Source organism: Columba livia, chromosome 2, assembly GCF_036013475.1.
Source record: "Columba livia isolate bColLiv1 breed racing homer chromosome 2, bColLiv1.pat.W.v2, whole genome shotgun sequence".
Lineage (NCBI taxonomy): Eukaryota > Metazoa > Chordata > Aves > Columbiformes > Columbidae > Columba > Columba livia.
In genome coordinates this window covers 49,105,774-49,127,427 of record NC_088603.1, presented here as the reverse complement: position 1 = coordinate 49,127,427, position 21,654 = coordinate 49,105,774, and the positions used below count along the sequence as shown (strand labels likewise).

General features: G+C 42.0%; 1 protein-coding gene across 1 annotated transcript; it reads right to left on the bottom strand.

Moving 5' to 3' along the window:
- Positions 1 to 7,231: 7,231 nt before the first annotated feature.
- On the bottom strand, positions 7,232 to 13,442 carry LOC102095743 (C-C chemokine receptor type 4). Its single transcript, XM_005499942.3, has 3 exons — positions 13,370 to 13,442; positions 10,324 to 10,447; positions 7,232 to 9,088 (listed from the first exon to the last, which is right to left on the bottom strand). Exon 3 carries the CDS (start codon positions 9,070 to 9,072, stop codon positions 7,996 to 7,998), a length of 1,077 nt encoding a protein of 358 aa, XP_005499999.1. The 5' UTR covers positions 9,073 to 9,088; positions 10,324 to 10,447; positions 13,370 to 13,442; the 3' UTR covers positions 7,232 to 7,995.
- Positions 13,443 to 21,654: the final 8,212 nt, after the last annotated feature.

Below are 21,654 nucleotides of genomic sequence, written 5' to 3'. Positions count from 1 at the left end.
TGCAACAAAAAACTCCTGAATTCTAAAGGTACTACTCTGCCATGCAAACTAGTGTACAGCAATTTAGATTATCTAAAAGCATCAGCTCTCTTTCAAAAACCCTGGTCTGTGCTCCACAGTGTATTTTAATTTGGGGGTTACTCACTTATTGTCAGACTGGATGCCTTTCGATGTGAAAATGTGATGCTGGTTTGACTTGGAAAGAATGTTCCTGTTCTTATGAAATACTTGGTTTTTTCCTGCTACCTGTTTTAGTATGTTCATGCAAATTGGTGAAACCCCCTGCTGATTACAAATGTCAAAATGTGAAGTAAATCAGGCAAGCAGTTCTAAAAGGGGTAAGGGACTTATTTGCAAACCTTCATGATTCAGGAACAACAATCACCCATTCACTGAGGAATGTTAGGAAGAAATTGCTCATAAACAAAGGCTTTTCTTTTTGGACAATGCATTATTAAGTTGTTTTTATCTTCTGTGGAAGGAGGTGAAACTTTTGGGGCTGTAAGAGTGTGCATAGTTCTTGATGTCTCGAGATAAGGCAAGAAATCTAGAAATGAATACACAAATTTTTGTGTCTATAATAATAAAGACTCGGTTTCATTTTAGTACTTTTCATCTGCAAAACGTCTTGTTTTACAAAGGAGAGGGCAGACTCTTGATTTCTGTGTAGCAGATGCAATAATTGATTTGATGGAGATCCCTGGGAAGGCTGAAAGCAGAACCTTAAAAACTGTTTTGTTTGGTGTTGGTTTTGGCTTTTTGTTGGTTGGTTGGTTTGGTGTTTTTGTCTGTACCATTGTCGGCATGATCGTCACCAGGACCAGTTGCATTCTGCCCCCATGTCCCTTGGTCTGTCTGTGTGGGCCTCTCTGTATTTGCTGTCACAAAGGAGAAATGTCCTTTTGTCCAAAGGGCAGGTCTGGCTGGTGGGTCATGTACCAGCTCCTCAGCTGCTGCTCTTGATGGAGCCTGCTCATCTGGCTTGTGCTGTTCACTGACCAGGCAGATGTGGCTTTTGATGTGAAGGATCTCACTGATTTATTTTTTTTTTTAACTGTGTTTTGAGATCTTGTGGCCTCACGTCTAGAAAACACGGCAGATTTTGTTAGGTGTCACTAAAATGAACATCGATACTAGCTATTTGCTCCATTGTTAGGCAGTATCGGCTTTTCCACCGCTATTTCTGCACAAGGAGTTGACATTTCTAAAGCTCTTTTTACATTTTTCCAGGAACCTGGAAGCCTCTATATACTCAGTTGTTTATGTTGTCATGAGTTCATGAATTGGACATGTGCCCTCCTGAAAATCCAGGCCACATTCAGTCATATCATATTATGATTGAGGTCTTTGTTGTGAATTACCTTACAGAAAAGGGGGGCTTTTTTTCCTCTTTATGAGACGATTAGTAGCTGCCCTGCATCTACACAAACCCATCCTGACGTTGCTTTCACAGTCTCTGACACAAATTGTTAAATAATTATCACTTAAGAGCTGACATTTCATAAGTGCTAATTTGACGTCTGATCATTTAAATTTTATTCAGGTAGTCCCATTTTGATAGTCTATAAAATGCTGTAGTTTTTAACACTATAGAAGCAACATAAATTCATTCGCTAGGCAAATTCTGATGAACAAAGTTAGTAGGTTAAACAACAAAAATAAAAAGACAAAAGAAACCCAAAACAAAACCACAACAAAACACCTTTTTTCTGTCTGGTAGTCTTCTAGAGTAATATCCATCACTTTACTGAAATTTTGCTTCAGTTTAGCTTTTTTCTAAATTCTGGCACATTCCTATATAGGCATATGGAATAAGCTACTGACTGAGCAATGCGGTGGATTTATTCTATTAAAGATGTTAACAAGAAATAGTGTGTTAAATGAGACAAATCCAAGAGATCTTTCTATAGTTTTTCTTTACTTGGAGGCTTTTGAAATTATTTCCCCATCAGAATAAAATTTTAATGAGAATTCAGAACAGAAATAATGAAATGTTTTACTTCAACAATGTCGAAAAATAGCTTGTGTTTACTGTAAAATAGTTTTAATCTGAAGCCGAAACAAAAATATGAAAAACAGCATCAGGTTGCAAGGTGTTGATTGTGAACCACTGCAGCTGCTGCCAAAAAATCTGTTCTTTCCAATGCCTAGATTTTCATGAAACCGCCTTTTCACGGGTGCAAGATGTTCCGCCAGTGCGGTCACAAGACGGATATCGTACCTGTATGACCGCTGCGTACGGAGAACATGAGCTTTGGCTGGCGAGGAAGTGAATGGATTTACTGGGTGACTGTGGGGCGGGAGGTTGCGACAGACACATTCATGCAAAAAGCCAGAGCGGGAGCAGATGTGAGCCAGCCTCCCCATGGTGGATTTTAGGGGTTCCCTAATATTTCTGAGGAAAGGAAGCGAGTACTGACCTGCGTTATGCAAGGATGGCTTGGTGAAGCAGAACTGAGGAGAAAACGACCTAAATCCAAACTTCCTTTTTCTTTCCTTTTGTCAACTCTTCGGCCCCTTCTCTGTAGCGTTGCAGGTTTTTTTGTGTGTGTGACACCTCACGCTGTGGGTTTCACTCTTCTAGAAAGCGTAAACAAGATTTTTGATAGCAAGGGCAGACCTGTGCTCTGCAGCTTCTTAGCACTCATTGTCTCTAGGGCCTGCCAGACAACATTGTTGTTCCTTACCATCAACCAGCCTTGTTTTCTCTCCATTCCTGATGCTTGCGAATGAGCAACAAGGGCATGAGCATCAGGAAAAGCCATCCTTCTCTTTTCTTCTCTATGTGCTTTTTACACCTTCCCCATATACTTTGGTAGCAGAAAAGGCAAGTCACTCAGTCTGCGGTCATGGTCTTACTTGTGGTCAAATTTCAGTTTGCCGGTTATGAGCAAGTTCAGAGATCTGTTGTGGTCTTTCTTCGCTTTGATTAAGATACTTTCGTGTTACTACTAGCTGGTACTACTCTTTCTATTTGTGTGTGATGGCAACAGGTTAAAATTCAGGGAGGGACCCTCTCTTTGATCAACTTGCCCAAACCGCAATACTTCTGTAGAGATATTTTAAAGAGGGCAAAGCCCCTGGGCAAAAGCAACAGATATGCTTTTCATGCAGGTATGTCCACCTGTGGTTCCAATCACTGTCCCACCTACAAAAATCTCTTCCTGAACTCATTTGCGTGGAGGTTCTCCAAAAATGCTGTTCAAATGCCACTGGCTTCTTTTGAGCAGAAAGTGGATCTGGTAACGTCAATCTTTGTTCAGGCTGTGTTGTCTTACAGGCTGCTAGCAGCACCGAGAGTACCTTTCATGAGGGTTTCATATCTGTGGAAACAGATCAGGTTCTTGCAGATCAGATTCTTGATTGCTTGCTACCGTTGTTAAAAGCAAAAGCAAGGAAACAAGCATCTTCTTGGAATTTAAAAAAATTCTTAGTGCCTTAGCAGTTTTTATTTTGCAACACCTGAAATCGCAAAAAGCTTGCAGTGTACAATTGCTGAGCTATTTATACTGAATACACGCTGTTACTCTGAAACAAGAAACTAAAACCCAGGGACACTTTAACCTTTCCAAGATGACTTGAAATGAATTCAAAACAAAAGAAAAAAATCAACAAAACAGCACAAAAAGTAAAGGAGTATGATGCACTGATCAATCATTTATTTGGGCTGGGTTGATGCAGAGGATGAATTTTTTTCTTTCTCGGTCACCTGCAAACAGGAATCCTTGCTTTCTGGTGTTTTCAGACAAACAAAGCCCTCTGTACCAGCAAAGAATGTCTTTTATTGGAAGATAACATTAGCTGTTATCTTAATCCATTTACCCCCAGATAGGACCTGTGGTCCTCCTTGCAGAACTTGGATCCTAGATGGGGACTTTCCTGGCTGACCCATCTCAGATTTGTCTACCAGAAAGGGCACAGTGTGGGTGGTTCTCACTTGGAGTCCCCCTCACCAAGCTGAAATGCGAATCCTCCCCAGGAAGAGCTATGAGGGCCCTGAGATTCTGTCAAAAGTGTGCATTGTGCTCAAAATGTCTGGGCTCTTGCTCTGTGCCTCGTCTCCCCTAGTTCTAAGACAGCAACTTTTTACAAACAAGGTCAAGTGGCCAGTGGTGCAGAAGAGAAGACATTAATTACTTTTATTCAGTAGAGATATCATATGCATGCTACCATTTCTGAGAGTTCAAAGGAGGATCAGAAATAAATTAAGACAAAAGCCTGAGTGTGACCTGTGAGTAGTCTTCTTTTGAGTCAAGCATGTGAGGGATCTGTGGAGGGATATGCTCTGCCAAGGAAAAGAGAACAGCGGCATTGGTCAGTCATGCCACTGCTCCATCAAGGAGTTGGCAGAGGACTTGAATTTTGCTGGTCTGGAGCAGATAAATTGTGTTTTGGCTTTTAAGCCTTACTTCTGTGAGAAGTGTCTTTGACTCAATGGCTGTCCCATAAGATGGAACTTGGTTGATTTTTCTGATGGATGTTGGTGCTGACTGACTGTGAAAAAGAAAATATTCCTGGAAGCATCCGTCTTGGTGTCTCCCCATTGACAGTGCCAGCTCCACAAAGAGAGATTTCTCCATGACTGCCAGTGGCGCCTGCACATCATTGCTGTGTTACAGTAAGATGACTGCAGATACAAGCAGTGCTACATCACCTTTGAATGGTCTTATCAGTTACACAAATGATAGAAATCTTACCACAGTTGTATTGACTACTCATTTCCAGTCTCTTACTTAAAGCTGCTTTCATGCCTGGACTAGCAAAGTCCTGTTGAGCTCTGTATGCGTTGCCTTAAGCACCATTTAAATTATAATTTTGATTTACATTACTAAATGGCTCTTGATTTGATCAAGTCAAATGGAGATATTTGCGTAAGAGATGGGAGTTGATGAGGTTGGTCTCTAGCTGTGTTGAGAGAGATGTTGGATAAAACTGGAAACCACTAATGTCTCCTGGAGGAAACTGTGAGTGTAGATCCCTGGTGGCAGTTTTAGATGGGAAGTGTCCTGCTAACAGAGGAGCACTGTAGTGCCTGTTGTGTTGCACTCTCATTCAGACCAGGTGTGCAAAGCTGGTGCTGGGACAGTGACAAGCAGTAACAGTATAGGAAGCAGAACAGCAATTCCTTACTTTCTTTCCAGGACTGGCACTAGGACTGAGAGGAGGCTGCTGAACATGATGCTGCTTCTGCACAGTCAAAAGGGATGTAATTCAGCTTTTTGTTTAGGGAGTGACTGTGGTGGCCTAAGCGATGTATGAAAATGAACCAACCAACCAACTTGTTTTTACCTTTTCGTCATTATTTCTACTTAATATAATTAAGCTGATTTTTCCCTTTGTCTACCTTTCTATGGTGGCTTAGCACAGCTGAAGAGAGAATGCAGACTGGCCTTCCGAGGAACCCTGATGTAAAAATGTGGGTTTATGAATGAGTCAGCTTCACTTCACCCAAATGTCTATCCATTCTCTTTCATGGTTCAGTAGGTCTGTACATGCCATCATTCATTGCTTGGAAACTATTGTTCGGCTAAAATGACACCTTTGGTCAACTGACTCTTTGAAAATCCCTGCTTTATTTTTGTCTGTATTAATATTATTATCTTGTCCTTTCTCATCAGCAAATTTCAAAGCTCTCTCTCAGAAGACGAGTGGCATTATCCACCGTAGGTCGGTACAGGGTGAGGAAGGTTTGTTCCAGGTGGCAGAGAGGATGAAACCACTCATGTGATGGTGAGCTCCAGTCCTAGGACCCAGATTCCTGAGCCCATCACTTAAAGGTGAGCTCCCCCTTGCACCCAATTCAGCAAGCCTGCTCAGGGCACAACTTTCAGCTCAGTTACTCATCCAGCACACACGCTGAGCAGCTGTAAGTATTACTGGGAGGACTGGAAGAGGTTATTTGGGCAGAGAAACAAGGACAATGTTCACCCTCGGCAGAGCTCTGGCTGCATCAGGCCCCCTCTGCACCAAGTGCACATGGACACAGGCTGCAGGGCACAAAGTGAGCAGTGATGTGAAGCACCTTTGAGATTTGTGTGGAAAAGGGGCTTTACACTAGCTCCATTTATGTCAACGCTGCACGGCCGCTGGGTGCGGCCCATTAATTCCACACATGAGCAGATTTGGTGTCCTCCCCCACCACAGAGTGTGTGCCCAGAACTGGACCAGCCTGTGAGCTCTTAGCACTGGACTTATCTTATGGCTTGCTTCTTGCTTGCTGACCATTGGTTTGGCCAGGCCAGCGCAGGCAGCCCTTCCTTGGGTCTGGAAAGCAAGTTTTGTTGAAAGAAGCCCTTTATTGTTGCTGACTAGAAGGATCACAGAGTTGGACCACGAAAAGAAAAACCTGCAGTGTGCTGTCTGGCTTCCAGGTTAGTCTGTGCACTTGGCCGATGAACAGCTCAGCAGTTCACACTGTCTGTGCCACCATTGTCATGTCTGTGAGGACAATGTTGGGTGTTATTTGGTTCAGTGCCATTTGTGAGGCTCTGCAGCACCTGGCACTTGCAATTTGTCTTCCTCTTCCTTTTCAAAATAGGTAATGGATGGTCTAACCCACTCTTTACAGCAGTTGTTTGTTTTTTTTCCCCCAACTAATTTACTCAATGGATTGTAAGGTTTTGAGTAGTAAAAATTTAGTCTTTTTCTTGGGAAGGAAGACACTTTCTCACCACAAGTAATGTCTTCCACAACTGTTCTCATTGTCTGTATTAATGCAGATTGTTGATTGTCAGTCTTAGCAAACTGCTGAGACTGACACATTCCCATAATTAATTATGATGGATATGTCTGCACATGAGTGTTTAAGTGTGCTGCTTTTTATTTTACGTCTTGTTTCACAAGAGAGGTCTCACCGAGGTGAGCTTCCAGTTAAGTTTCTTATTTAGTGTGGTGAGAACAATTGCACAACGATGTTTTTACGTTTCTTCTTTTTTCCTTCATGTTTCAGATCTCTGATTAATATCGTGTAGATCCGTGAGTGGCTACTGGGGCATCAGAGTCTTTGCATTTTTCTCCGTTATCAAATGCTAGGATACTTTGTGTGGTTTCTAAGTTGTGACAGACTGTTTCTATTCAGTCTCTGGTTTTATATTCTTTTGTTTTGCCAGATACATCTCCAATGAATGAAAATTGAGTTTTGGGGTTAAGTACTTTTGGAATAAAGAATATTCACTGTAAAAGCTACACTTTTAATCAAGATACTTCAAATTTATTCACACATGCTGGAAAAGAAGTTTTTAAAAACATTTTTATTCAAAAATATTTTAAACATTTTCTATGTTGATTAAAATACATAATTTCTACCCCGAATTACAGTGATAAAGTAATTCAAAAATCCCTAAATATACACCTACACATGGGCAGATATGACAGCTTGGATACCTAAGAGAAAACATGTCTATAAGACAAGGTAATGCAGTTGCTTTGCGTCTTTGTGCACATAAAGAATATATTTGTTTGTCCTTTTTCTTAATGACAGAGAGAGTATCCTCTCCCTAAGATGAAACATTGAACAGTAGCAGGCACTGTTAAAAGCTTGCTAAGAGTCAGAGCAAACTCCTACACAGATCAACTGTATAATAAAAAAATATTATAATAGCCATCCTTCTTGGATAAATGAAGGTGTTTTCCAAATGCACGTGCTGATGACAGGCAGCTGCCTCTCTTCTGACCCTCCATTCAGGCCAATCTCTGTCTTGATGCTGGTGAAAAAGAAGCAGGACGGCACAGGGCTTTGCGGAGAGCTGAGGCTGCTCTTACATCTGACAGCGACTCGTAATCGCAGCCGATAAAACCTGCATGTGCATCTCCCACCTTTCACATCCACGACACCTTCTGTTGCAATACTCTGAAACTCTGGAGGCAGAAATCAAAGCTGAAGTAATTATTTGGCACTGGCTCGTGGTTAAACATATGTGCATTTGCTTAGCTTTTCAAAGTTCCCGCTTTTGTCAGTTTGCTGGCCGGTGAGTTCAGTGGTTGGTCTGAAACACATCACAGAGCATCTTGATCCCCCGTGGATTGTGTGTGGAAAGAACTGGTAGATTCTGTGTGGTAAGTGATGTGAACCCCGCACCACTTGCAAATATCTCCAGGTAACCACCAGTTCTTAAAGAGCATCTTCAGGTACTTCTTAAATTTTTCCCCCATGAAGAAGTAGATGACCGGATTGAGGCAACAGTGGAAAAGGCCAAGAATTTCCGTCACCTGGAAAGCATAGTCCAGATTCCGGCTCACTTGACAGTCCCTAATGATTCCTGTAGTTTCCAACAGCTGTAAGAAAATAACAATGTTGTAGGGGGTCCAAAAGAAGAAAAACACGATCATGACAACAAAGATCATCTTCACAGCCTTATTCTTTTTCTCGTTTCTACAGTGAACTAATGTTTTAATGATCATGGAGTAGCAAAATGTCATAACTATTAGAGGGAGTAGGAGCCCTAAAATGTTGATTTCCAAAGTGGAAAAAAGTTTCCATGTTGTGAAGTTGCTTGGATATCTCAGCTTGCAGGTAGTAAAATTACGTTCGTTGTAAGATTCTCTAAATACAAGTTCTGGAACTGAGGCTGAAAGAGCTATTAGCCATACAACAAGGCTAGTAGTCAGGCCATGAAAGGCAGTCCTTGCTTTCAGGGAAAACACTGCACGAACAATTGCCAGGTATCTGTCTATGCTCATAAGCATAATAAAAAATATTCCACTGTAAAACCCAACCAGGTAGATCCATGAAATGATTTTACACCAGGAAGTTCCAAAAACCCATTGGTCTACTGTGAAATAAGACCAGAACGGCAAGGATAAAACAAAGAGCAAATCTGAGATGGCGAGGTTTAGCAGGTAGACGTCAGTCATGCTCTTCAGCCTCTTGTATTTGAAGAGGACTACAATGACCAGAATGTTTCCCATCAGCCCGATCAGGAACACCAGGGTGTACAGAACAGGTAGGAAGGAGGCGGCAAACCTCTTGACGCTTTCCTTACTGCATGGTTTTGGAGCATCGTTATAGTTTTCATAATAGTCATATAAGGTTGAGCTTTCAACTTCAAAGGACTCTGTACTTGAAGAACTCATGCTTTTTCCCCAGTTCCTGAGAAGGAAAGATTATAAAAATGTCAGTGAATTTCAGCGCATGAAGACCAACTGTGTGGTTACTCTGCAAGCCTGAATCACTAGCGATGACTGACTTGCATTTTCAGCAGACTGTTCATTACAGGTTCTTAAACACTCTGTAAGCATTATGGGGTGCATATGCACACGTGCAAAATGTACTGTCCTTCACATGCACGTCTTTAGTCCTTGCGACACTGTGCAACTTGGATGTCAAGCACAAAGAACACTGTTCAAATGGCAGAGAGGAAAGCAAATAGGAATGGTCCACAGACAGTAAATCAGAGAGGGATAAATCCTATGTGCAATGAAGTAAAAAGCAACACCACTGTTCACGGCAGTTCAGGATTTCAGCCACCTTTCCAATCAGGCAAGCATCAACATAAGAAGACAGTAACAAAAACGCATCTGACTCTTCTTTCTAATGAAATTGCTTACTGAAAGCTGGCGTGAGTTTTCAGTAAGTGCTGTCTTCAGTGACTAAATGAATAACAGGAATTTGCCATTTTCGTATGTATGTTCTTTTCTTACAGGCAGAGGCAGAGTTTTAAGCAATGTTACTTCAAGGTAAGTAACTTGGACACAGTGCAAATATATTGTTGATGTATTACTCTGTGTGTTATTCACATCACAGCATGCATCATTTTTTAGCCTAAATTACCAGAATTTTTCTAACCCTGAGTTATGTCCTTCCCCTTTGTCTTTTTTTTTTTTTTAATGAATGAACAGCAGAAGAAAAGGGAGCATCATTGCTTTATTTGTCTTTGCATTGTATGTTGCTGCTGAATAATGACAAACATTGATTACCATTACCCTGACCCCTGCTGTGTGTAGTCCCAGGCATGATACCTCTCCAGCCTACAGTTCTGTTATACACAAAGAGGAGTTTAATCTGACTTACAAGTCACAGGGACAAAAGTGCTTGATGCCAATGGTCTAGGGGTGACAGCTTTGCAACAACTCCACATACCTGACTCACACCTAGACACACCTGAATCTAATCTAGGTTCAGCATAATATACTTAAATATTTCAAGCTAAAAACATATGCTCACGTAACATGCATACACCCACTTCTGATTCAAGAGTTCTTAAAACTACTTTAAAAATTACCTGAGCACCAACAAAAAGTAAATTAAAAAGGCATTACAGTCATACACATGGTGAGTGTATATGATATACAATCATTTCAGCAACTGCATTTTGAGACTTTTACCTTTTCTTCTCCTTTCTTCTCAGCTAATGTGAAGAAGCTTCTTCGCTCTCAGGGTGCAGAATCACTTGCTTCTCACCAGGTAGCTCTGTCGGGGAGGTGCTGCCTACACAGCGATATCCAACAGCTGCAAAAAAGCAGATGTCACTAGGTAGCTGTGTCTCTTAACGGAAACTTCGTACTTCCTTACAGATTTTATCACAAGTGCTTCTCTCCTCAGTGCTCATCAGAGGTATGGTCCCTTAAACTCAGAAACAGAATTATACACATCTTATAATGTGTAAGGAAATGCAAAGTTTCCACTGAGAACCCGATTACTGAGTTAAAGCGGCTTCGTCTTACCCAATAATCATTAAAAGTAGATGTCACTAAGCAGCTGTCATTCAACAGAAACCTTGTCCTTTCTTATGGCTTGTAAAATGTATCTTAATCTCAGAAATAAATTATCACAGGATCATCTATAGTGAGCATAGAGGAGGAAGGTACTTGGGTGTGTGGGAGGTGTGTTTCTAGTCCCTCTCTGCCAGATAACTGATTTTGCAAGTTACACTATGTAATTGTAGAAGAAAAGAGTTACATAGATTTAGTGTAGGGATGGCTCCTTTTATTCATTGTTCTTTGATCTTCCTAACTCTTAACTTACCTTGCTAAGAAAAGAAATGAAGGCATGTTAATTCACTCTACATTTTTACTTGATGTCTCCCATAAAGGGGTTTAAAATACAGCAAATCTACCTCATACCACTGACCTGGCACAAATGATAATAGTGGTTAAAATATAAAATAAGAAGTAGGATGTGCGCATGAGTGTGTGGTGTAAGGGCAGAGGGTGCGGAGGTTTACCATGGTTCTTATCACAGCAGGAAGCTCAGCAGCTTCTATGAGTTTCTCCTGAGAGTGTGGTGGACCCTCTCTGTCTTTTGGGGGATCCTGGGAATGGGGAAGAAAGCACAGAGGATGTGTGCTAGTCAAATGGGATGGTTTTGAGTACTGCCAGCAGAACAGCTGTTCTCCTCTCTGTCCCAAAAAAGCCACCCAAGCAGAAGTAAGAGCCATTTCTCAACAGGAGAGGCTGCTTGCTTGTTAGCAAGAGAAACTGAAGAGTCAGTGAGAAGCAGAAACAAGAAAGCTACAGGAGGTGGTTGGGAGGGTAGGAAGGATAATAATTCCCAGTCCAAGAGAAGTGATAGGTCTTCTAGGTCATCATCTTGCATTATTCCAGACACAGGTACAGCTTTTTTTTTTTCAGTTATCCTGTTTGCTGCTCTCCTATGTGCCTCTAACATTGTTACTTTGCCCAATAACTTACATTTGGCTGAACTTTTTCTTCCAGAAAAGCTTGATGTGAGGACAGCATAAGATGTGGGATCTGCTGGTTTCATGTTTCACCAGAATAAAGTACTCATATGGGAAGTAGCTCCTCAGTTGTCTTTTGTGACCTGCATCTGTGGACATTTTAAAATCTGTCACTGGGAGATGTTCCTCTGGTGCAGGTTATTGCTCTGCAGATCATGTATACCTTCTCTTCAGTTTACTAGCAGTCCTTTGAAGATGTGAACACCAGATGGGCAGACAACACTGTGGCACCAGTTTCACCAGCTCTGCTCACAGAAACTCTAAGCTGTTCCTCTTGCTGCTCTTTTTTCCACTTAAGAGTCTCATCTGCTCTCTGACATGTTGCACTAGGGACTTAAGTTCAGGTCTTCACCCACAATAACAACAACATAAAATCTTTCTTTAAGCACCTGCTTTTCAGGAAAAAAAAAAAGCGCACCTCTTGCTCTGTAGACATTGTTCTTTGTTACTTTTGCCTGTGATGCTCGTGCCTCATTAAACCACCATGCATCTGCATGCCTTTCTCATGCCCACTCATTATTTTCTATTCCATCAAACTAGGTGTCTTCTTTGAATTTAATCAGTGGTGATTTTTCTTGATTTCCAGATGAAGTAGTGAATAGAACTGAATCTAGATACAATCTATCTTCTAGCACGTAAGAACCTTTCTTGTTTAAGGGATGATTTCCCACTACCAGGAACCCTTTGAGGTCTGTCAAGCCGTCCTTTAGCACAGATGCGACGCTTCAAATATGCTTCCAATCTTTCCATCATAATGTTACCAGGGACCGAGTCTGCAGCCTTATGAATACCATATGGTACTGACCTGAAGAAAGGACTTATCTGGCCTATTGTCTTTTGCTCAGTTTTTCTTTGGAAGAAAGACTTTCACGTAGCAACTGCTTCCTAAGCAGCTTTCTGTACCTGCTCGCTGCCTCGTATGGAAGGCTGGGCTGTTGCCACCACAGGAGTAGTGCAGTAAAGGCTTCTTGTCAGGGCAGGCGTGTGTGGCTGTGGTGAGGTGAGGGAAAATGGCTGGACCACAGCATCTCGCAAAGCAGCAGTTGTGTTCATGAAGCCTGCCACACCAATGCATCTCATGCCACGTCAGCACATGGGGTCTTTGTGAGGAGACTTTGAGCAAGAGCGTGTCTGCAAAAAGAGGAATGCTCAGCCACAGAAAGAGAGAAGAGTGGTTGTGGCTACAGATGATGAAAACTTAAGATGTGTGAGCTCCAGAAAAGGAAGCTAAAAAAAATTATATTGCCGGTTCATGGAAAGCAAGAGGATAAAAATGGACCCTGAAACACCTTCTGATGGCCTACAAATGAAAAGAGTCCCTGGGAGAGCCTGTGAAGAAAACTGCAGGGGAGACCAAAAAAGAAATAAGAAATCTCTGAGCAAATGAAATGCTGCAGAAAATGGATGAAAGGTGGTGTGAGTGAAGGTCCTGCAATGGCTTAAAGAGAAAAAGAGTGAAAGGGACTTAGTGTAACTTTAGTCCATCGTGGAAGAACTCTGCAGTTCCCATGTAACATGACAGGTTTTTTTTCTCTCAGCTCCTCAGAGAAGAACCTGGCAGAGAATATCAAAAGGGGGTTGGCAGGAGACAGCAGGGTTGAGAGAAAAGCGGGAAAGGATCTCAATGAGATGTAGAGGATGTTGCTGTAAAACTCACAGGCTGCCCAAGGAGGGGGAAAAGAAAGAACTCTTACCTCTTTACTAGATGGTATCAGGTATATGGCACTGACCAAATAAATCACAAGTGTGCAGAGAAGTGGACCAAACCTGATTAGTCTGACTGGGAGGAGATTAACCTTTTATATGGGATGGGGAAGGGGGGGAACATAAAAACCCACAGAAAGGAACTTAATAGAAGTAAAAAGCAGAACAACCCAAATCATTAAAACCTTGCTTCTTGCCAAAAGATTCTTTCAGCCACTCCTACCTTTTACAGAAAGTCTTATCAGTAACTTGCCATTTTACAGGATGCGTGAGAGTCTTGCCCAAGGAAGAACTGGAGATACACATTTATCCAACTTGCTGGCTGGGCTGTGAGATACTCACCAGTGCATCACCCATTCCCTCTGACATCAGTGTTGGCCATAGATAGATAATTCTGAGGTGTTTATTAGAGAAACCCCCATCCGGAAGAGACTGCCTCAGGGGAGAGGCAGATAACGGTAACTAAAGATAGCCAACTATTGCAAAAATCAGTATTTTGACTGATTGTGTGGATCAGCGCAGGATCCAGGCCACCAGAGTCACAGCTGGACAAGTGATCACCTTTCTCAACAAGCTGTCCTCTCCATCAGGCCCTCAACCCCTTCTTGTGTGGCCAGGCCTCATGCAGTTCTTCTTTTGCAATTCGAGTGAACTTGAATCACAGTTTATACATCTGTAGTTCCAACCTTTGCTCGTTACCGAAGTGATCGTGCCATTGTGCAGTTCTCTTCCTCGTAATTTTTAATTTATTGTAAATTCCCCATGCATGAGTAAATCTTCAGTAATCTGATAGAGAAACAAAAAAAGGAAAATGGATTAATTTCGTAGTTTTAGAGACAACCACTGTCTACACTGTTGTCTCAGGTAATTCACACTCATAATTTACCTCAGCATTTTTGAACATACAAATTCTCATTGCCCAGGACAACTGCTTGTGCTGACAAACAAAAGATTTAAGCCCCAAACATGTTTTCCTTGCTCAACAATGTTGAGTTGCAGTTCTCCACAGATTTTTTTTTTCTTTCAGTGGTCCAGTCCTATGTATTCTGCTTTTTGTGTCCTCTGGCAATTCTGTGAATGGTATCTGCCTTCATTATCGTCAGCTTAATTTGCTTTCTTTCCATTCTCTGTGCTTGCAAAGCTGCTATATTCAGAACTCCTCCTAAAGAAGAACTGAAACTTCAAACCTCAAACATGTCAGACACAGTCATTTTGTATGCTAAATTTTACTTAAAATAAAAAACACTGACGAAAAACACGAGTTGTATTCTTCTTAATGTGAAATGACATCATGAGGAGATTTCTTTGTCTTGTTCAGTGATCTATCAAATGTGCCCAAGTTGTTTCTACAGGAAGATGACAAATCTGAGTTGTTTCCACTCTGAGGAACCGTTGATACCTGAGATATAATTTTTCTTTTTTAAGTTCCCAGCCATCACTCAGCCATCACTATGATGTCCCCACTAAAGGCTGGTCTCTCCGAAGAAAAACAAAGACAAGGCAGTGGTGAATAGCAGAGATCCCCTCATGCCAGTTTGTTTCATGTTTATTGCAAGTGTAGATACAGAGGAATTACGGGATTCTGGCATAGAGTCTTTGTTTTTTGCTTGGTTTGTGGTAGCACCTCTAAGTCTCAAACACTGTAGTTATTAGTAGTTTTCAAAAGCTTATTAAATTACTGGTGGCCTTATTCTAAACATCTACACAACAAATATCTTCACAGTCTCTCCTGCAATGTTCCTCAGATGGCAGTTGTAATGAAAAGGAAGCTAGTTAGAAAAACCAAAGTATTTGCAGAGAATCAAGACTGAGAGGGAACCTATACTTGCTCTTATCAATTACTAATCTTTCTATGTTTGCTAAGACCCAAGAACTCTGTCATCACGAGGTAAAAGCTGTTTCACTGCAAGTCCTTTTAAGACAACTTGTACAGACAACTTACGTAATATTCAGTTTACTTTTAGTAGCAGGGGAAACCACTCAGGGCACCAAAATAAAACTGCAAGAGCAACAATAAAAGGTTTTCACTGGGGAATTTCTCTGTTCTTTGTGGTTCCCAAGATATTTTGATATGTTTTTTGAATTGTTGGTGAACTCCAGTGTCCTACTTTACCATGTATGACTTTAAAGTCTGCCTTTAATAATACCACCCTCTGGTGGAACTGCGAAGAAAGCATTGACACTAAAGATGGGCAGAAGAAATGATGGAGTGAGCTTGGGGCGGAGGGTCCTGCATGAGCAAGGATGGTTACAGGGACAGTGAGAGGTTATGGTGACTCTGGAAATACTTGGCCCGGGTGCTGTTATCCTTGTGAAAAACGTTGTGTGCCACTGCCTATATTTGCCTTTTCTGAATCTGACCTGATCTGTAAATTCTGGCCTGTGCATTGAGTGTTGTCTTCATAGTAGCTTATGTTTTGTCCTTCCCTTGCACTGTAGCCTCCTGAAAAGTGACCTACCAGGAGGACAGATCCGAGAAGAAGGAACTGAACAAGAAACCAAGGGATGGTAAGCCTTAATGATTCCAATGAGAGCTCCCTCAGAAAAATTGGCTGTCAGCAGTACAAAGACACCTGTATCCTAAGGTAGGACCCGAAGGGGAAGAGGGGCTACAATAAAGCACAGTGTTGCTGGAGAGGGGCTCTGAAGCTAATTGGGGGTTCTGACCGGGTCAAATGACCATCTTTAATACTGCCGTATACAAAACAGACAAACCCAGCTTTTACCTTCCTCAGACACCTTCCTTCTAAGGCAAAGAAAATGTGTCGGTAAAGCTCCTTCATCTACTAATACATATGGGTGTCTAGTAAGACATCCATAGGAAGTGTTGAAAAAGTGATTCTTGTGCATGCTTGCCCAATTCATCATCCCTGTGTGGTTTTAGGTCATTAGGAACTGTTGCTTGAGACCCTTCCAGTGGGAAATGCTCCCCATTTCCATGTGCTCCAAGTTGGGGTCTATGTTGCTCAGCAATTGCCTGGAGCAAAGGGAATGACAAAGGGCTGTGGACAAAGGTGGTGCAAAAACCTGCTCCAGGTGCCTCTTAGACATACCACGTCCTTCAAATTTGCTCCTGCCTGGTTGGACCCCAGAAAAATAAGTGAAACTGCAGGGTTTCAAGCAGTTCTTACGTGTAAGGAATCGCGCTGGTGAAGCGCATAGGAAATTGCACATAGAAATAGCAGCATGTGTCTGGCACTAGAGGGAACTATCATGACAGCAGATGCCTGGAGCCATCTTCTGTTCTGCTTCATCAGCTTCTTTGGTGTCCTCTAATGTGCTCTGCAAATTATGGCCATTGTGAACTGTGCAGCCTTTCCTTTGTGCTACAGTGCTGCTGGGTTTAATTTTAATGTGGCAAATGTAGCATTTATGGGCTTAATGCAAACTTCTTGTGGAGGAAATGCAGCTTCTTTCAGTTGCCTGCATATCCTGACATACAGGTCTATATGTAGCCGGGCTGTTGGGCTGCAGCTGAATATGGAGCAGTGACAAATGCATAAAACTTATCAGAGACTTGAAATCTGTGTGGGGTGGAAGACAGACTGCTCCAGTTACAGCTGCAGTTGGCAAGTGGGTAACGGCATAGTGAAAAATCTGTGCCTCTAGTTCTTGCTTTTGTTCCCTATCCCATTCCCTAACCTCTGCCTTCAGTGATGTAAAGTTCATGTGCTGCTTCCTACTGACTGAAGGATCACAGCTGGGAGTCTGGTGAATACAAACTGTTATTCACAAGGAAACCATTTTCCCTGTATACACTGGCAGCTGTCTTACAGTATTTCTTTAGGGAGAGGAATATAAAATACAGTAGATTAACTATTGTTATTTGTGTATTGAATATTAGCACAACAAACAAAATTATAGAGGAGAAGCTGGTGGATATTTTTTCCGCTTTAAAAACAATGCGTTAATACTAACACTGCAAAATACAAGTCTTGAGGTTTGGGTGTATATGTGCTGAAAACCAAACCTTTACAGTAGTTACCAAGTAAATTAGGAAGTTCCTAGTAACAATGGCAGCAGAATTATTACCACCTTCACAGAAGCTGCATGTAGGTGACACGTCTGAAGCCATCCTTTAATACATATAAATTGTTCTTAATTTTAGCTTCAGTTACCGGATTTGAATTTCAAAATATTAACTCTGGATTCACAGGTTTACGTTAGAGTTCTGGGTATCTTACAGAGTTAATAAACTGAAGTGCAAACAGTGAATCTTTGACCAGGACCGGGTAAGTCCTTAATACAGACAGCATTTTGTTCACCATGAAAATGTGGCCATTTTGGAAGTGGTATGTAAATGGCCTTAGGTAAAGCACAACCCCATGCATGGGCAGAAGAAGAGTGTTACCAGCTAGGAGCTGCAAAAGCAAAGGTGGGCAGAGATACTGCAACTTCTAGAATTTTAATTTGACAAGAATAAAGCTGGTAACTGATTTTTTGTGTAGCCTCATCTAGGTGTTCCTGCTCTGGCAGGGGGATTGGACTAGATGATCTTTCAAGGTCCCTTCCAATCCCTGACATTCTATGATTCTATGATTTTTTTAAACTCTTCTATGTTTGGGACTTGCCTGGATGTGACTTGTTGGCAGCAGTGTCCTGCTAGGACAAGAGTTTTGTACTACCTGTGAGATCTCAGTGAAGGACCACGCAAAGGTGATAAAGACAAAATGGAAATGGCCAAACTGAACCCATAACCAGTGCATCTATAAATAGTTTATCTGTGAAATTTAACCTTAAAACTTCAGACAACCCTGAACCAGGGCTTCAGGTCCACTCCCAGCAAATTCTAAACCCAAAGGAAATCTGTGGCTAGCAACCTCTTCTGATGCCAGCGCTGAAAACTGCAGCTTTCACTGCTGAGAGATTTCCTGCTCAGTGTGATGCTCTGACTGTCAGCATTTCTAAGTTTTTTGTACTAGTTAAAAACCTCAAGAGGTCAATGAAAAAAATTCATAGCAGCCATGCATGGCTTAAAAATGAAGAAACATAACTCCTATGATTTTGAGACTGTGATGTGATATTTGAATGAGAGGGATTTGCAGTGGTACCTAAAAAAGATACTGATGTCCGTGTATCTCACTGCAAACAGTTTGGCTAAACATGTGTCTTGCTCATTCTGTTTATAAGTAGAACAGGAATCATATAGTTATGAGCCTGCTGAGAAAAACTGAATTCAGGTTTTATTTGTTCCTCAAACTGTAACCCAGCTGGGAAAAGATTTATGTTGTGTCAGTGTGCTTCTCAAACAGGAAAACATTTGAAAAAATAAGATGCAAAGATAGCTCACCATCCCTCAAAACCCCAAAGCCCAATCCCCCCACCAAACCCAGAGACTTCCTGACCTTTTGCACAACCAAATGCTATCCAATGTACAGATGTAACAAGTGTGCATGTGTGTGTGCGCATTTTCATGTGTGAGTTGTAACTTGCTAAGTAAACAAGAGTCTATCCTTAATTTCAGGTGGATGAAAAGGTTTTATCCCATACTGAGAGGCCGGTTTACTTTCTCATGTGTAATGGGTAGGAACTGGATGTTGCTAGTCCTCTGGTATGCATTGATCCATTCGAAGGATATATGCAGCCTTAGCGCTTTACATAGAAAAGTGTACAATTTAAACTGGCTGGGCAGTAAGAAAGCACAAGTTTCCTGCTGCAGAGATTTTGATAGAGAAGTAGCATCTTTAAATAAAGGCTACAATGAAGTGGAGGTGCAATGGAGGGACCTCATTAATGTTTACAGATATATAAAGGGTGAGTGTCATGAGGATGGAGCCAGGCTCTTCTCGGTGACAACCAGTGGTAGGACAAGGGGCAATGGGTACAAACTGGAACACAAAAGGTTCCACTTAAATTTGAGAAGAAGCTTCTACACAGTGAGGGTGACAGAGCACTGGAACAGGCTGCCCAGGGGGGTTGTGGAGTCTCCTACTCTGGAGGCATTCAAAACCTGCCTGGACGCCTTCTTGTGTAACCTCATCTAGGTGTTCCTGCTCCGGCAGGGGATTGGACTGGATGATCTTTCGAGCTCCCTTCCAATCCCTAACATTCTGTGATGCTGTGACTTAAAGAGACGTCAGTGGGCTTTTGGTCAAGCTTGAATGGTGCAAAGCAGTTTAATGTATCAAATTAGCAGAAACCCAGGAAACCACACAATATTAGCTGTCACAAATCACAAGAGGGGGCATGATATGGGCCGGAGCCGCAGGACTGTGGCAGCAGTGCCTGTCTCAGCTGCAGTCAGCCCAGTCCTAGTAAAGCTGGTTACTGACTTCCCTCAAAGAACTGATCTGTTTCATGGAGGCTGAACTTTTTAAAGGAACAATTGCAACAAAACTCTTCCAGATAATGACTACAAACCAAAAATATTGATTTTGGTTTTCAGCGGGTTTTCAAAGAATTACCACTTCTGCTATGAGGAGGAGTCTGCATAAACTGGCCATTTGTTGCAGAGCCCAGTGCCTAGAAACCCTCCTGAAGCTTTTAATCTCATAAAAATGCTCAAATGTTGAGCAATAAGACCTTGCACGTAGATAGCAAATTCTAAATAATAACTTGCAAATACATGGCATAAAAATGGATGATGTTACGCTGACAGTCCTTGGAAGTCTTCCATTGTGCAATGTGGCAAAGAAGACAGAAGAAGTGCAGGTTGTCAGGAAGGGCCCTTGAGTTGGAAAAGTGAAGGAATTTTGCAGATGGGGTTTCCCACACTGCAGCTTGCAGAGGACCCAGGCAGGAGAACACTCTCCTTTACTAGAGAGCTGGCAGGAAGATCTGAGCTTTGTGCCCTTCATTCTGGAGACAGCACATGGATCACATTAAAGGCGCCTTTTACTCTTTCCACTCAGTAACTCACCATTGTCTGGAAAAGAAAAGGCAAGTTAAATAAACCAAGTGAGACCACACTGCTCAGCCGGGCAATCCACCCTCTTCAGGCTTATTTCATGCAGATGACTTCTTGTTTAGTCTCAGAGTACCTTCCTCTTTCTTTCTGCACATCTTAGCATTCTTTAAAAAAACGTTGTAAAAATACCATTTCCTAAAAATACCGCTTGCATGAGGATGGGATCAGAGGGAGTTGTCTTATCTCACTTGCTTAGGCAGACTGGATTTTGAAAAGTGATTTAATTTCAAGTGACTTTTATGCTACACTTGATCTTAGGCAATAGGTCTGGAGTCTGGAAGTCTACTTATAGCTGAAATTTTTAAAGCTGAGCATATATGGTATATTAACATCTAATACAAGACATCTTATGAAAAGAGGATATTATGCTGTAGACTGTGATGAATGTTTAGTAGCAAAAAATGGAATATTTAATATTTATTGAATTATTGCATGTGGAAAATTGCTCAGTGGAGAGGCTCTCCTGCAGGCTTTCTAAAAGCAAGGTGATACTGAGGTCCATGAAAGGCCTACTCCTTCCACTGATACTCTAGGACAACTCTCCACATTAGTCAGAAAGTGGGAGTGTTTAATCAGATTTTATATATTGCCAGTTCTATCAACGTATGGAAAAAGGGTCCCATTGGCATGGACTCACTTTGTAAGATTGGCCCTCGATTTTTCTTTGTAATGTGATCTCGGCTTCATAGATGGCAACAGTCCTTCTTCCAATCTCCTAACTCCAGTCCACAGTGCCAATAAAAACCTCTGTTACTCTTGCAGCAGATGATGGTAGGAGCTTCCCAGGGAGGTCCATGGGGAAGGACTCTCATTTGGCTTGTCTGATTGACATTTTCCACCCCCAATTAATTGTCATTGCAAAAGTAAAAAGAATATTTGGAGACTGTGGAGTGCATATTGTAGATGTGTCCTCCAGGACACAATAAAGCCGGGTACACCTGCAGGTTTCCCTGGGGAAATCAGCTGTAGTGGGGGAGGCCACAAAGGTTGAGGAAGGTTGTGGTAAGCAGCATGGGCAAGTGGTTATTTTGTCCCAAAATGCCATTGTCCATGGTGGTACAGATAGAGGCAGTGTTTACAACGGGTGGCAAGCAGAGCATGGGTGTGAAGCACGTGCTTACCATGCTCTGCAAACAATTTGCAGCTTGGTCATGCCATACTCGGTCCAGGCACAACGATCCCCAAGCCCATACCTCCAGTTTCCATTGTCCCAGCGTGTGCTGATGTCCACTGATTAAGCCGGCAGCCCCTTGCTCAGCAGAGCGATTGGGGATGTGCTGATGGAAGGGCTCCACCAAACTCTGTTCTTTGGCTCAGGCCACAGCCCAGAGAAATCAGGAGAAATGCCTGCTGGCTTGGATCAGCTCC